The sequence below is a fragment of the Urocampus carinirostris genome, chromosome 8 (genome assembly GCF_059441175.1).
Source record: "Urocampus carinirostris isolate Australia breed hairy pipefish chromosome 8, RoL_Ucar_1.0, whole genome shotgun sequence".
In the NCBI taxonomy this organism is placed as follows: Eukaryota; Metazoa; Chordata; class Actinopteri; order Syngnathiformes; family Syngnathidae; genus Urocampus; species Urocampus carinirostris.
In genome coordinates this window covers 32330557-32346368 of record NC_142356.1, presented here as the reverse complement: position 1 = coordinate 32346368, position 15812 = coordinate 32330557, and the positions used below count along the sequence as shown (strand labels likewise).

At 39.1% G+C, this 15812-nt stretch overlaps 1 protein-coding gene across 2 annotated transcripts in view; it reads left to right on the top strand.

Annotated features, from left to right (window-relative positions):
* Positions 1-59: 59 nt before the first annotated feature.
* pdcd11 (programmed cell death 11) overlaps positions 60-15812 on the top strand; it is a 23742-nt gene continuing 7989 nt past the window's right edge. Inside the window, exons 1-25 of one of the 2 annotated variants that reach the window (XM_088342402.1) lie at positions 60-107; positions 952-1062; positions 3831-3974; positions 5425-5589; positions 5697-5858; positions 5935-6040; positions 6122-6297; positions 6416-6520; positions 6690-6902; positions 7051-7175; positions 7244-7304; positions 8084-8230; positions 8318-8569; positions 8658-8783; positions 9110-9301; positions 9426-9596; positions 9690-9903; positions 9978-10130; positions 13220-13332; positions 13511-14013; positions 14085-14150; positions 14222-14318; positions 14391-14480; positions 14616-14718; positions 14799-14976. In XM_088342402.1, the coding sequence (XP_088198528.1) occupies positions 964-1062; positions 3831-3974; positions 5425-5589; positions 5697-5858; positions 5935-6040; positions 6122-6297; positions 6416-6520; positions 6690-6902; positions 7051-7175; positions 7244-7304; positions 8084-8230; positions 8318-8569; positions 8658-8783; positions 9110-9301; positions 9426-9596; positions 9690-9903; positions 9978-10130; positions 13220-13332; positions 13511-14013; positions 14085-14150; positions 14222-14318; positions 14391-14480; positions 14616-14718; positions 14799-14976 (3761 nt within the window). In that variant the 5' untranslated portion in view covers positions 60-107; positions 952-963. Of the gene's footprint in view, positions 108-146; positions 276-951; positions 1063-3830; positions 3975-5424; positions 5590-5696; positions 5859-5934; positions 6041-6121; positions 6298-6415; positions 6521-6689; positions 6903-7050; positions 7176-7243; positions 7305-8083; positions 8231-8317; positions 8570-8657; positions 8784-9109; positions 9302-9425; positions 9597-9689; positions 9904-9977; positions 10131-13219; positions 13333-13510; positions 14014-14084; positions 14151-14221; positions 14319-14390; positions 14481-14615; positions 14719-14798; positions 14977-15812 lie in introns of those variants that run through there. The other variant, XM_088342403.1, reaches the window with a different exon arrangement.

Below are 15812 nucleotides of genomic sequence, written 5' to 3'. Positions count from 1 at the left end.
GGTTAAATAACATGTCAACAATCTGTTCTTGTTTTTGATTCGATAGTAAGGTCTCTGCCCAGTAATGTTCTTTTTCCGGGTTATTGCAATGGCGTGCTGAACAACGTGTGAGTGTTTTTACTTCCAAACCACTCAACAACGTTTCTAATCTCTTTCAAAATTAAATATCACTTTTTTTAGATACAACATTTCAAATTTCTGATCATTTTAGTACTCAGTTGTTTTGGTCTCCTTCTCCTCAAAATTATGACGCAGCACATCTAATACGCGATAAGGTATCCGCTCACTCTAATGTAGAACGTGGATGGGTTTGCACTGGCAAGTTCAGGCTGAAAAATTGAAAAGAGATTCGAAATAGTATTTCTATAGTTGTGTACGACAAGGTTTTGTTAGATTATTAAAATGCGTTCCTGAATATGTAGTCATGAGTTTTCCAGCTAAATTAGTTTGACCATTTATCATCACATCAAAAATGCTACCTCTTGTGTTCACTTGACGTTTTAATGTGTCTACTCAGTGATTACACTTTCCTAACATTGTTTCTAAGTGGTGTTCTGATGAGTCTGCCCTCCTCTTATCATACAACCTTCAAATTCTGGTTAGATCCAGTCTTAAAAATGTACTTTGGGAATATTGGACTTCCTTACTTTTAAGTTTCGTTCTTTCCTATAAAAAGAAGGGACAGTCAATTTGTTGATGCTTGTTTGGGAAAGACTATGTCCCTTTCACAAGAACAGAATATTAAGTTTATTTCTTGTTTGGTTTCTATGTTGTCCAAGTCCTCAACAGAACTGCTCTCTTCAGCTCTTGTTCCTTTGCACAAATAACATTTAATTGTCCTAATCCCGGAAGTTGAATTGAACAAGCCGCGGGACATGGATCCCCTATGCCGACAGTTTTCGAATAAAAGTTTCATCTTGATATCCTCATTATTATTTTTTTTTTACACAGACCAAAAAAAACATGGCATCAACAGAGGAAGATTTCCCTCGAGGTGGGACGGCCACAAAGGCTCTTGAACGTAAAATAGAAGCACAGGTTGAGGTGGACAACCTATTCAAGGTATTGTTGATGTACTTTCTTTCATTCATAGCGAAGGTGTGTGAAGTCACATTAATCTGGATAGCTGTTAATTACAAAAAGTCCAAAAGGGCTGCACAGACCACTCTTACACCATTACCTGATCTTAAATCTAAATGAGGGGGAGAAAAAAAATAAAATTAAGAAAAGCATGAGGGAAATAAAGAAACAATTAGGTAATTCCCCTTGAAGAACGATCCTTCTGAAATAGATGTTGCATAGGCAACAATAGACAAAACATTGTCGACGTCAACAATAAACATAGGTAATAAGTGAAATAGTGCAAAAAGTCCAATTGACAGGAACAAAAAGCTCCCATCTCAACAAAATCTCTGCTGAAGATATTACCAACATAAAAATTACAATTCATTTATTAAATGTCCTTCAAAGTCAAATTTATCATCAGATATAATAAAGAGTTGTTTGCCTCATCCTGCATTTTTTAGATTAATTGTATCTTTCAGGATGATTTTTTTTTTTCTTCATTCTCTATCATTCATTTCTGGTACCAGAATGAAAATAGTGTAATAATGAGATTAAAATCAGATCCCGTTTTCCATGTCATCCATGTCACTGCATTAGTGGTCTAAGGGTTAGCAGGGATGTGATTTTTCCGCTAATTCGCGGAATTCCGCTTTTTTTATCTCCAAAAATAAAATTTTAAGATTTCCGATTTTTAATTGGTAAAAAAAACTGATTTCGTGTCTACAGCATTCCATTTTAGTGTTTCCGTAACTGAAATGAAACGTACTTGCGATTGGTTGAAGTCTCCGTGTTGACCAATAAACGCGCTTGTTATAAAGGCGTAGGAGTATGCCATTGTTCATTTCTCACACGCTTTTGCCGAGTGTTTAAAGAAAGATGTCCGAGATCGAACGCAAAGATGCTCCGCGAGGTAAAGAAATTGATAAGATCGTAAAAAACAAGTTTCGATCGGACTGGTTGGAGAAGGAATTATCTACAAATGTTGGAAAGAAGACTGTGACGAATTTGTTCAGTGACTTTATTCGGAAGATCGATCGTGCCGGGAAAGCGCTTTGCATTTGATGCCATGATACCATTGTCTATGGTGGGAGAGGTCTCAAAGCTCTTGAAAGTCACGCAAAGAGCAAAAAACACGTGAAAGAACTCCAGTCAAGAACAACAAATTATTCCATCGCTGGTAGTTTCGGTGCCCAAACGAAAACTCCAAAACTTTAAGGCCTCCATCCCTTATTGACACCACAAACGGAAGCGGTAATAGAGAGACGTGATCCACCCCAAAAACCTGTACCAGTTGCTGATAGAGTCGTGAATTTTGAGGTAGGTGGTAAACTTTTCAAATTTATTTGACAGTTTTCCCCTTTTTTTCGAAAATATTATAACGTAATAAAAATGGCCATAAATATTTAACAATTACAATAATAGATTTTCATGTGTACATTACACCAACACTTTACTGTAGGGCCTATACTTATTGTACTTTCATTTATAGATAACATCTTCTGCTATAACAAAAACATTTGTGGTATGTTCTAATATGAGTTACTTTTCATTTGGTCATGATACAATTATTTCTTCATGAAATTTGAACTCTTCAACATGATTTATGTGTTAACTTAGTAATCACATGAGTTAGATATGATGATATTCTCAGTGATAGTTTTTAAAAGCAAAGGCAGTCCAATGTTTTTTAATGTGACTGATTTTGAGTTGACTTAAACTGTAATTTTATATGGGATAGTTCAAAATACATTGAAAATTGATGCTGTTGTTTTGTCTATTTCTTTGTCATCTGAGTGCATTGAAAGTACTTAAAAAAACGTAAAACCCATGAGCTCCGGGGGGCTTCGCCCCACTTGTCCCCCCACCAGGGCACTGCCCTGGACCTAGCTGGGTGCCCGCGGCCCCCAGACCCCCGCCTAATATTCAGATAATTTCACTTTGGTCAAATCACATCCCTGGGTTAGGATTCAGTACTCCCACTGTCACAACCCAGGTTCAATCCCCGTCGCATCCGATGTTTTGCGATTATCAGCGATAATTTTCGTCTGCTCAATACGATAAAACACTAGTGTAAAACCCCATGTATAAAGTTCACCCAAACATTGACTTCTTTCTTGGGTAAAAGAAAAATGCGTGTTACACATGAACAAATACTGTTCTCCTTCATGTAATATAACTCATAATTAAGTAATCAAGTTACAAACATTAGTTGCATTGAAAAGAATGGCACTACATATATATATGTTAGAAACTAAATCTAACAAAATAATCCTTGAACTTCTTTGAGATACTTGTTAATTCCAGTCATTTGCATTGATCTGAAACACTGCCGTGTAGAGACGCTGAGCAGTCACTTTGCGGGTGTTGTAGACGACAAGCATTAAGAGAAATGTAGTTTTTGATTAAAGTACTCTTTCAATCCAATTATTTTTGAATGCTAGGCCATTTTAGGCTCTCGCTGGCCGGGCAATAATTTCTCAAATAGCTCTAGATGGCTCCGTAGGCTAACACAAGCACCGGCAACATCCGGGCTCATCCTTCTCCCCTACTCACTTGCCAGCCAGGAAATGGGAAATGACAAGAAAACAATACTATGAGGTTGACATCAAACATAAGCCATAGAATATAAGTATGAATTTAAAAAAAACTCCCTCAAAAATTAAGCCTCGAATTTACTTACTGCTCGACTCATTGCATCTGCTCTGTTCGAGATGATTTGGCACCATATTGCAATGCATCAACACGTTTTCTTTTCTATATTTCAGTTAAATGAAAACGAAGTTCGCAAGAAAAGGAAAAGTGGTCCCAGAGACGACAAGAAAGTTAAGAGGCAAAAGCCTTCTAGTTCGAATGAAGAGGTTCTGACTCTTAATGCAGTTGCAGATAATGTGGAAATTCTACATATTAAGGTAAACAACCTCTACAGAAAGCCACACACATACATTTCAACAGGCATGGTATACATATATAAAAATATGATGAATAATTGTAAAGGGTTATTTCATATAGTCTACAAATGTGAAACCAGATGTCTTGAAATGTGAACTGTGAAAAATTATTAACTGGATGATGCAAGGGTGGGAATGCTATGGGAGTAATTGTTATTTTGGATGTTGCCTCCTACAGCATAGTATGCAGGGATCAGAATTTTCTGCGGATCCGCGGATTTCCGCTGTTTTTGAACCCCAAAGGTCATTCCCGTAAATCGTCTAAATTCGATGAGAAAATATTTTGGGGGGGTGAGGTATGATACGTGACTGTTTCATCACCCCAAGTTAGCATTTAGACCATTGGTCGATAGGTTCGCTGATAACCAATCAGCGGAGCTTTTGTTCAGAGCATTGGCTTTCTCAAACATGGCGCTCCTTCCGGTCTTTTCAAACGGTGAAATGAGTGTTTGAAAAAGTAAATATGAAAATACTAAGAAAAGAAGACGAGGCTTTTGTCTCCGAGATTGATAAAGGAATCAAGAATAAATTTAAGTGGTCATGGCTGGAGAAGACTGTCACAGTAAACGTTAAAATCGGCGCAAAGATCGAGGAAGTTACAGAAACTTTGAGCCAGTTCATCGCAAAGTGTGATGTTCCAGGGAAAGCAAAGTGTCTATAATGTGTCGATCTGATCAATTATGGTTCGCGAGGTTGTGTGGCACTGATCGATCATGCTAAAATGAACAAGCACAAAGCAAAAATAGCTTGCCGGCGATCAAATTATGCACTCGGATCCGCATTTAAAATCGGCAGCCACTGGTTCAACATTATTGGCCGGTTCAAATCCTTCCACTTCAAATACTAGCAGCAGTCAACCACTGGTTCCCCTGTGTGACAGAAAATCCCAATCTGAGGTATTTATAAATCTATTTATTTATGAAATGATTTTATCTTTTGTGTTTATACAATATTTAGAACAGTATAAACAAAATTTAAAATTTGTTATAAACATGATTAAAATAGATTATTTTGTATCATCATGATCATGTTCAATATTACAAATGCTTTTAATGTCAATATATTATTATTTTTTTAATTTATATATGTTTTGTTGGATTTAATTCATTCTAGTGCAATTTTCACATAGCAAATAAGATAAATGCTGTTGACTTCAGGGGGGCTTCGCCCCCCTGAGCCCCCCACCAGGCTCCGCCCTGGACCCTGGCTATTTCAGCTGAAAATGAAAATCTCCATTCTGATCCCTGAGTATGTTATGGATCAGAAGAGCTCTAAATTGCTTATACTTCTGCGCCCTCTATTTTCTTGATATTAAACAAGCCGTTCATTCTGCACTTTGTCAACCGTTTAAAGCTTTAATTTCTTTTTGTACTTATTTTATTCTGCCATTGTATAATGTGCTCCTTCACAGAGTGTTAGGGAAGGAATGTTGATGCTGGGGTGTGTGAAAGCTGTTTCAGACTTTGAGGTGATCGTCAGTCTTCCTTGTGGTATACAAGGTTTCCTCAATGTCAGGAACATCAGTGACTCATACACCAAGCTCCTCACTGAACAACTGGATTCAAATGAAACAGAAGTAGGTGTCCATTATTGTTGTTCTTTTTTTTGGCTATAGCCAAAATGATTTGTGTGCATCTTCAATGCATATATGTGACATTGTTTTTTTTCTCCTTTTTCGGACAGGAAGTTTGTGCTTTGTCATACCTCTTCCGTACTGGCATGTTGTTGAGATGTGTGGTTGCCAAGCTAGAAACCTCCAGATCTGGCTCTACCAGCATCCAGCTCTCAGTTAATCCAAAGCAAGTTAACAAGGCTCTGAAATCTAATGCTCTAAAAGCTGGCATGGTAAGACTGAAATTGTACCTTCTCTCAAAAGTATTTTCTCTTCACCAACAGTTATCACTGTTTTTTTTTTTTTCAGGTGTTAAGTGGATGTGTGGATAGCGTTGAAGATCACGGATGCATAATTGACATTGGTATCAAAGGAACTAAAGCCTTTCTGCCAAAGGAAGCACAAATCAATACGGGTACTCTAAATAATAATTTTCTTCATTCTTTTTCCCTTACTATTTTTCAAATGTATTGTTTTCGTCTTCTTGTTTTTCCAGAGCCGAATTTGGGCCAATATGTGACTTGCCAAATAAAAGAAGTGAAAAATAATGGGCGCATCTTGCAACTCACTGCCAACCCCTCAACTGTTGATAAAGCTTATGCAGGGTCCCATCATGAATGGACCTTGACTAACCTTCTTCCAGGACTTCTTGTTAAATCAACCATCAAAAAGGTGTGTGGTTTGGCTTTTGGTCGTCAAAATTCTGTTAGATTTACGCTTCTACTATCAATATTTGTATGCAAACTCATGACCATTCATCATGCTGAAATTTAACAAAGTGGTATTGTAGGTGACTAAACACGGACTTCTAATGAAGTTCCTGTCCTTCAGTGGTCAAGTAGACTTCCTCCACATGGAGCCAGAGATGATTGACAGTTACACTGAGGGAAGCCAGGTAAAGTTTATCATTCAAGGGGGGAAATAGATACACTTTTTAGGGAAATGCATTTTATTTTATATTTAATAACAATTATTGTTTGTTAACAGACTTGGTACATTTTAAAATAAAATTAACATGAAAACTAAAGCAAGATTTGTTATTGTATCATTTGTGTATTGTATAGGTTCTGGCTCGTGTGCTGTACATTGAGCCATCTACCCGTTTGGTTGGGTTAAGTCTGCGTGGGTACTTAGTTCACCCAAATTCAAGAATAAATACCATTCCTGCTTGTGGTGACCGTATCGGTGAAGTTGTAGAAGACTGCAGTGTAGCTGCTAAACATTACAGGTCCGGAGTTGTTTTTAAACTGCCTGACAACACCCTAGCGTTTGTACATGTGAGTAGCTATATTCATTGAAATACAATCCCTTATACAGCAGTGTCTATATATATATATATATATATATATATATATATATATATATATATATATATATATATCAATTTTTTTATTTTAAATTTATTTATTTTTTTGTTCCTGATAGCGGTGGCACCTGAAGGAACCTAAAGATCAAAGAGATGAGAACAAAATATTAGCCCTGCCCAAACACACTTGCAGAATAATTGACTTCAGCCCCATGGACCAAATTCATTGTGCGACCCTACGAAGGTATGTCCAATCTTTTTCATCATCACCTCTTGTTAGCCAGCATCCAACTAATTTCAACTGACTTTCAGGTCTTTGGTTGAAGAACCCTTCTTTCGATACCATGATCTTCAGGCTGGTCAGATTGTGGAGGTATGTAGACAGACTTGTCCATTCACATAAGCAGAGTGGGGGGAAAAAATGGGTGCTATTTTCACTTGACTAGGTTGTATTAGTGAATTGGGTTTTTATCATGTTGTTTAAAATTCATCTAATCTCATTCGCTGCGCCGCTTATCCTCAGTAGGGTTGCGGGGGTGCTGGAGCCCATCCCAGCAATCATCGGGCAGTGGGCAGGGGACACCCCGAACTGGTTGCCAGCCAATCGCAGGGCACACAGGGACAGACAACTCACTCGCTCAGTCACACCTAAGGACAATTTGGACCGGCCAATTCACCTGAAATGCATGTCTTTGGAATGTGGGAGGAAACCGGAGTGCCCGGAGGAAACCCACGCAAGCACGGGGAGAACATACAAACTCCGCACAGTAAGGCCGGGAGCTGGATTTGAACCTACGCAGGAGGTTCCCACGACCTCAGAACTGTGCCGCACACGCGCTAACCACTGCGCCGCCGTGCTGTTGTTGTTTAAAATTAATCATAACAAATCCCTTCTTTAGCCAGATTAAATATGATTTTTTTAACCAATTACCCTCGAAGCAAGCCTTTACTGAGAGTCTTTGACCACGTATGTAAAAGGGTAAAAAAACGGATAATTTGCCTAAAAATTGTTCCTGCAAATATTTTATTTATGTATTGTTCATTTTCACTGGAAAGTTTTTTTTTTTTTTTTGCCCGATGATTTCCAATGTGCTACAACTTAAATCCTGTTGTTTGTCTGCAATCATGACTTGCATGTCTCTCCCTCAAAAGGGGTTAGTGTCTGCCCTGACGAATACCGGAATGGTGGTTCATTTGTCGAACTATATTCGAGGGTTTGTGCCAAGTACCCACCTTTCAGACATCCTTTTGAAGCACCCCGAAAAGAAGTACATTGAGGGCATGAAAGTTAAATGCCGGGTCAGTCCATTCCTGAAATTAAAACCAGACACCCTCTTGTTAATGCAAAAAGTAATCTTTGTTTTTTTCTTTTCATTGTGTCAACAGATTCTTTCAGTGGATGCAGTTAACAAAAAGCTGTTTTTGACCAGGAAAAAGACTCTCTTGGAAAGCAAACTGCCCCTTTTTTGTAGCTACGAGGATGCTCGACGTGGACAAGTATCCCACGGTTACATTGTCTCTATCAAAAAGTCTGGCTGCATTGTTCGATTCTATAACGATGTAAAGGGCCTGGTGCTCGTTGAGGATCTCAGCTCCGAAGGAATCCTAAACCCTGAGGAAGTCTTTCATATCGGTCAGGTGAGATCTCTAGTGCATGCCCCAGAAATATCAGAAGGTTTTGCAACAGTTCATGTTCAAATCTTAAAAGTAAATGTCTCTTTTGGAGGTGTTGAGGGCGAAGGTTCTTAACTGTGATCCGAAGGAAAAAAGGATGTTGCTGTCTTTTAAGCCTTCAATGGAGGAACACTCAGAAAACACAGCAAATGCCCAGATTGAACGTGTGGTGGGAAAGGTATGTTAACGACAACAGTGATTAAGATGTTTTAATGTATCTGCCTCAATTACTTAAAAGAAAAACAGCCTATAATTCTCAAAAGAGTGTTATAAAGGGCCGGGCTATTTTTTGCTTGTCACATACATTCAATATATTGCTCAGCCCAGGTGTCATGATAGCTTTGAGAAACGTTAAAATAAAACTGTAGATTAAAAATACAAATATATTAAAACATTTAGGAGGAAAAATATATTTGTTTTAATTTGGTTAATCAAAGCTTCTAAAACATGAATAATGGCTATAGTCACATTCTTTGCTTGTTACATGTTTTTCTTTCTGTGTAGAGACTGGAGGCCAGGGTGCTTAAGAAGTCGGCCAGCGGTCTGGAAGTGTCAATTCTGCCTGAGGAGTTCCATGCAATTTTGCCCACTATGCACCTCTCTGATATGGTGCCCAACTGCTCTCTGTTTTTGGAGGCCCTGAGGGAGGGTGACACCATTTCAAACCTTGTCTGTGTTCTCCAGAACAAAAAAATTGTATCCTATTTATTATTGGGATTTAAACAAATGACATCTACCAGACTTGAGATAACTTCTATTATATGCATAATTTTAACATGCATAGTGTCAGGTTTTATTTTCCTTAAGTATTTTTTCTTAGATTGTCACCAAGAAGCCCATGGTGGTTTGGTCACTGGAGCAAGAAATGGCTGCTAAGGATTTCTCAGAGATCACAGTTGGAATGCAGATGGTTGGCTGGGTTAAGGGAATTATGGCTTATGGCGTCTTTGTCGAGTTCCCATTTGGCCTTGTTGGTCTTGCACCACTGTCTGTGAGTGATGAGTGTCAATCAACAGAGATTTATTTGGTAATTCCTTGACCGTCTGGATGGTTGTAACTATAATTTCCTGCCCTATACTTTCAGGCCTTGGCTGAAGTGTTTGTTGCTGATGTCGCAGCGTCCTTTCAAGTGGGCCAGACAGTTTTTGCTAAAGTGACGAATCTGGATGAGCAGAAGAAGCGATTCCTGGTCACACTAAAGATTTCTGAGGTCATGCTTCCAGAGGAATTGGGCCTAATCAGGCTTATTAATGCTGTGCAAGAGAGACGAGCTGTGATTGAGATGATCGCCAAAAAAGGTTATGTTTACATTTTTGACTTATTCTGAATAAGGCGTCTGTGTTGAATTTCTTTCACCTTTTTTCTTTCACAGACCCAGGGGATCTTTACCAACAGCTCGCTACCATTTCAGTTGGCCAGAAGCTGAAGTTGGTTGTGGACGCAGAGAACAGCGGAGATGGTGCCATCTTCAAGTCGGATGAATTGGCTGGTGCCAACATACATGCCAACAAATACCATATGATGGGTATGTTTTCATCTTTCAAGTTTTGTTTTTTTGTTTTTGTTTTTTAGAAAATGTATTGAAACGTTCTTTCCGAAATACTGTAATTGTTACATCCGGCTTTTCCCCCTTGTGGCTTAACTTATGATTGTCACTTGTATTAATTAAAAATCAAAGCTTGGTCTGGTTGGTTTAGGAAATGTTTGGGTGGATGGACTTATACCCCAACTTACTTTAGGCTAGCGTCTGTTAAGAAATTATCTCCGTCTATCTCTATTTCTCTATTGTGGAATGATGAGGTCTCAGAGGCCGTGACAGAGAAGAGACGTGCCTTTGAGGAGTGGCTACAAGATAAGGTGTATGAAAGGCGTATGAAAGGTATAAAGTGAAGAAAAGGTTGGTAGAAAACGGTAGTGGAAGCAGCAAAAAGAATGCAAATGATGAATGGTGTCAAAAGAGAGGAGTGAACTTCTAAAAAGAAGTGAAAAGAGTAAGAAAGAGCGAGTCTGGAAAGTAAGAGAAAGTGAAACATAGGGTCGGTAGATTGCCGGTTAGCGGTAGTGCAGTCTGGATGAGATGGGCAGAGTATTTTGAGTTGCTAAATGTGGAGGATGGGAGAAGAGTGAGAGTCAAGGCGATTGGTGGCATGGAGAGAATGCCCGTGCTGGATGATTTTAAATTTGAAGCCTGTGGAAACATGGGAGGTGCAAGAGGCAGTGAAAGAAATGAAAGGGGGGAAGGCGCCCTGGTTTGGATGGTTGTACTGCTGAATGATTGAAAAAAGGTGGCACCGCTATGATTGACTGGTTAGTACGCTTGTTGAATGTATGCTTTTTAAGTGGTGTGGTTTCTGTTGATTGGTATAGTGCATGTGTGGTGCCATTGTATAAGGGTAAATGTGATAAGTATGAATGTAGCAATTTGAGAGGTATCAGTTTGTTGTCTGTGCTGGGTAAGCTATATGGAAGAACCTTGATTAAGAGAGTGAGAGGAAGAACGGATGAGGTGGTGATGGAGGAGCAGAGTGGTTTCAGGAAAGGAAGAGGATGTGTGAATCAGGTGTTTGCAATACGACAGGTGTGTGAGAAATATTTTGCAAAAGGTAAGGATGGTTATTTGGCTTTCATGGACTTTGAAAAGGCGTATGGCAGAGTTAATAGAGAGGCTTTGTGGCAGGTGATGGTAATGTATGGAGTGGGTGGAAAGTTGTTTGAAGCAAAGAATAGTTTTTATGTTAACAACAGAGCATGTGTAAGAGTAGTGAGCGAGACAAGTGATTGGTTCCCTGTGTTGACTGGTGTGAGACAGGGATGCTTGATGTCAACACGGCTGTTTAATGTGTACATGGATGGTGTGGTGAGAGAGGTGAATGCAAGAGTATTTGGCAGAGGTGTATAGATGATCGATAACAGTGGAAGGGTGTGGCAGGTAAGTCAGTTGTTGTTTGCAGATGACACAGCGCTTGTGGCTGATTCTGAGGAAACATTGAGAAGGGTGGTAGTGGAGTTTGGAAGAGTGTGTGATAGGTGTAAGTTATGTGTGAATGTTGGGAAGAGTAAGGGGATGAAGTGTTCACGTGATGGAGTGGGAATGGTGTTGGAAATAAGGTTGTTTGGACAGGTGCTGAAGGAAGTTGAAAGCTTTAGGTAATTGGGTTGTGATGTGGCTGCGTTTGGTGGAATGGAGTGTGAGGTATTGCACAGAGTGAATCAAGGAAGCAAGGCTTTGGGTGCTCTTAGGAGAGTGATGAGCAACAAGAGTATGAGTATGGATGTTAAAACGGGACTGTATGAGAGTGTGATTGTGCCGACTGTGTTGTATGGTGCAGAGACTGAACGCAGATTTGAGAAGGGAATTAAATGTTTTTGAGGTGAAGTGTTTGAGGAGTATGTTAGGAGTGACAAGATTGGATAGATTGAGAAATGAAATTGTGAGAGACAACTGGAGTAGTAGTGGAACTGAGCAAGCGCGTGTATAAGAGTACTCGGTTGGTTTGGACTAATGGAGAGAATGGATGGGGAGCAACTGTTGAAGAAGATCTACAGAGCAGAAGTAAATGGAAGGAGACCAAGAGGAAGGCCGCGATTGACGTGGATGGATGGTGTTATGAGTGCACTGCAGGAAAGTGGTCTAAATACAGTGGAAGCTAGAGCCCTTGTTGGCAATAGGAATGAGTGGAGAGGTGTTGTTAAAGGATAGGTGGATGTTTAGACATGTTCTAAGGGATGGGCAGGTATCCTCTATGAAGCGGCAGGGGTAAACCAGTGAAAGCTGTCGGGCCCTGCTGATGAACAGAAGAGTGTGTTGTGTCACCCTGACCCAAGTGCCATGGCTGCTTTCTTGTGTCCCGGTTCATCTGGAGGGAGGAAGGCATGACCAACTTGGGTGCTGAGGTGCCTAACTTGTTTGGGCGTTTGGGCATTTGGATTGGCCATGGTCCAAAAAATGTTGTGTGTTTTTTTTTTTTTACTACTTTTCCCCTTTTTTAATTTTCTTTGTTTTTGTATGTGTTTGTCTTGCTGTCGGTCACCTCTCTTGAGGGACATGACCAGGGTAGATAGATATATAGATAGATAAATCTCTATATCAAACCACTTTGAGGTAAGTTGCATTTAAAAAAATAGGCTTTGCAGTGTACTGTATTCATTGCTTCACTTTGAACACTTACAATACTTAAAGTGTTGTTCAAATTAGCCTTTCTGTTACAAATATTTTCCAAAGAAGGAATGCTAGACCTATATTTGTGAAGCAATAAAGATGGAAAGTGTACATACACCAGCTGCTGATTATCTAGGCTGCTTTCTGACATTAAAGGCTGGGGAGAAACTGTTCTCAAGCTGGATTTCTTTTCACAGTAAAATGGCTATCCTAAATTACAATTCTGGGTTTCACTGTGGCTTAAAGTACCGTCCTAAGTCAGTTATAGTTTCCTGTATTGCTTTGATGCTATAGTTTTCTTTATACATGGGGCTCATGCTAGCTGTGGTAGCAAAACTCATTATTATATGCTTACTATGCTGTATGTTTCTTGCTTTTAAAATAAAATCTTTTAATATTGAAAAATACAAAAAAAGGAAACCTATTGATGACCTGTCATCCATTTTTTCTCTTAGGGATCCAAGTGAGCCCAGGGCAAAAGGTTACTGCAGTAGTCCTTTGTGTTGACATCCAGTCAACTACAGTCCATGTGTCCCTCCTTTCCAAGTTGGTTGCTAAAAAGAAAAGTGTGAGTTACTTTGTCATTCATATACTGAGTACCCAGTGTGGAAAAGGACCATATGTGGGTGCATTTCCAGAGGTTGACAGAAGAAGTTATTTAAGTTAATTTGCATCGATCATTGGATAATACTTAAAGTAGTATTATTTTTCAGGTGGCCCCTTAATAAACTTGTGTATTTTTCCAGCTGACAGAAAAAAGCAAACACTCGGCAATGTTGCAATACGTCGACAAAGGCCTCGCCACCATCTCTGTGGGAGACACCGCTCAACTGACTTTAATCGAGACACGAAACCACTTGAACGAGGTCATCTTATCAGAGTCGGGAAAACTGAAAGAGGGGATGGTTTTGGCTGTTGAAGTTGTAGAATCCAGCTGTGAGAAACTGCAAGGTCTTCCCCTATTGTCATGGAAGCGCTGTGGACCCAAAGGAAGGCTCAAGAGTTCAAAAAGCGAGATGGACTCTGACAGCTGTTATGCCCTGGGGGAAATTTTACAGGGCAAAATATTGACAGTGAAGCCAACACACATTCAGGTGGAGCTAAAGGATGGAAATATGGGCTATGTGCATGTGTCTGAGGTGTTGGAGGATAAAAATGTGTCACAATGGTCCTTCCCTACAACTTCAGTTAAAGTAGGCGATGTGGTCACAACAAGGGTTATTGGAAGACGAGAACTTGACAGTAAAGGGTGACTATTGTCTATATCTATATTTTGAATGGTCTCTATGTAATTACTAATTATTTGTTTTATTTATTAAGAGCACTTCTGCCCATCTCCCATCGAAGGTCAAAATATTCGAGGCCTGCACTCACACTGATACCCAGGTAAATGGTTGATATATATATACTTTGACAATGCACTTAACATTTTGTTGCCACTCAATCTTTCTTCATAGTAAATTGGATGAAAATTTTGAGGTCAAGTCTGTAACAGCTGCAGATAAACTGAGCAGTTACAAGGTTGGGGATGAAATTACATGTTTCGTTTCAAAGGTAGGGCAAGTTCTAGTTGGGCCTCAAATGTAATCTTACTGCAAAACTGAGGTGTGCTGTGATTGTCTACAGTTTCATCCGGAAAAAAAGAGTTTGGAGGTCACCACTCGTGCTTCCGTTACTGGAACAGTGGAATTCCTGGCTATGATTACTGATGTGGGAGTAAGTTATCACAAAACAATTGATTTTTATGGAATTTATTCATCATTCATCTAAAATTAAATTTAAAGTTTTTCACCATCCTTTTCAAAATCTGTTAAATGAAGACTTTAATATGGTAGCTTGATCATATTTCAGGATTCCAGCCGTCTTGGAAAATTGTACAAAAAAGGCCAGGCGCTCAAGGCTCAAGTGGTTAACGTGAGTCTCGAGAATCAATGTTTATCACTCTCACTCACAGGTAGGACATACATTATTATACAGTAAACGCTACATGAGGTATGACATAAAAAATGTTGACAAACTGTCTTTTCGAAATAGGCATTCACAAATTGGAGGCTGGCAGTATCACTTTGGGAATAGTGACTAAAGTTCTGCCACACCTTGGCCTTGTTGTCAAACTCCCATTTGGTTGCATGGGAACTGTGGCCATGACAGACCTCATGGATGTGTACAAGCCAAACCCGTTAACCACTTTTAGCAAAGATCAGCTGCTGAGGTCAGTGATTGCATTAAGTAAAGTTTTATGTATAAACTGATCAGACCAGTACCACCTTATTGAGTAAGACGTTAAAGATGGGATGGCCAACGTGTTCTGCATCTTTTAGAAGCTTCTCCAAATTTGGTAATAAAAATGATCATATTGTTGGTAAAACTGCAGAAGCTTGATAACGATCCTGGTGATAAGGAATTACCTGTATTGGAGCAAAGAAACTCCAGGGCATGCTGTTCTCAAGGACTGGATTGGCGACCCCTGCATTAAAGATTTGACATAGTTTAATACGGAATTGTGATCTTTACCTCACGTCCTAATGTTTTATAATTTTGAATAGGCCAGAGAAATCCACATTCATTTTATTTTCCAATGTAGAGGGCATTCATTTGCTTGAATGTATTTTGTTTGCTTCCCAAAATAGTAGTTTTGCAGAACCATTTTAACCTCAGAATATCTTGAACTTTGTATTTAGGCTTTGCCTTTCATAGGTGCTTCCAAACCCATATGTCGGGCGTCCTGAATGCCATGAACATAATTTCTTAAACACAGAAATGAACTAATGAGTTATGCATTTATTTAATTGTTCAATCTATTAATCCTACGTTTAATGAAATTAAGACATTTGTTTAATTCAGGAGTTCTCAACTGGGGGAGTCATGATACATATATATTTTTATCCATATTAAAAACTTAATTTTTAAACCATTCTATTATACAAAAACATTTTTCAAAAGAAATTACTCAAATAGGGTCAAGAGGGGACCCATCCACTACTTGGATTGATTTGTCAAGAAATTGTGTTGTTTCCTAAACCCCAACACACCAAAACTTGCACACTA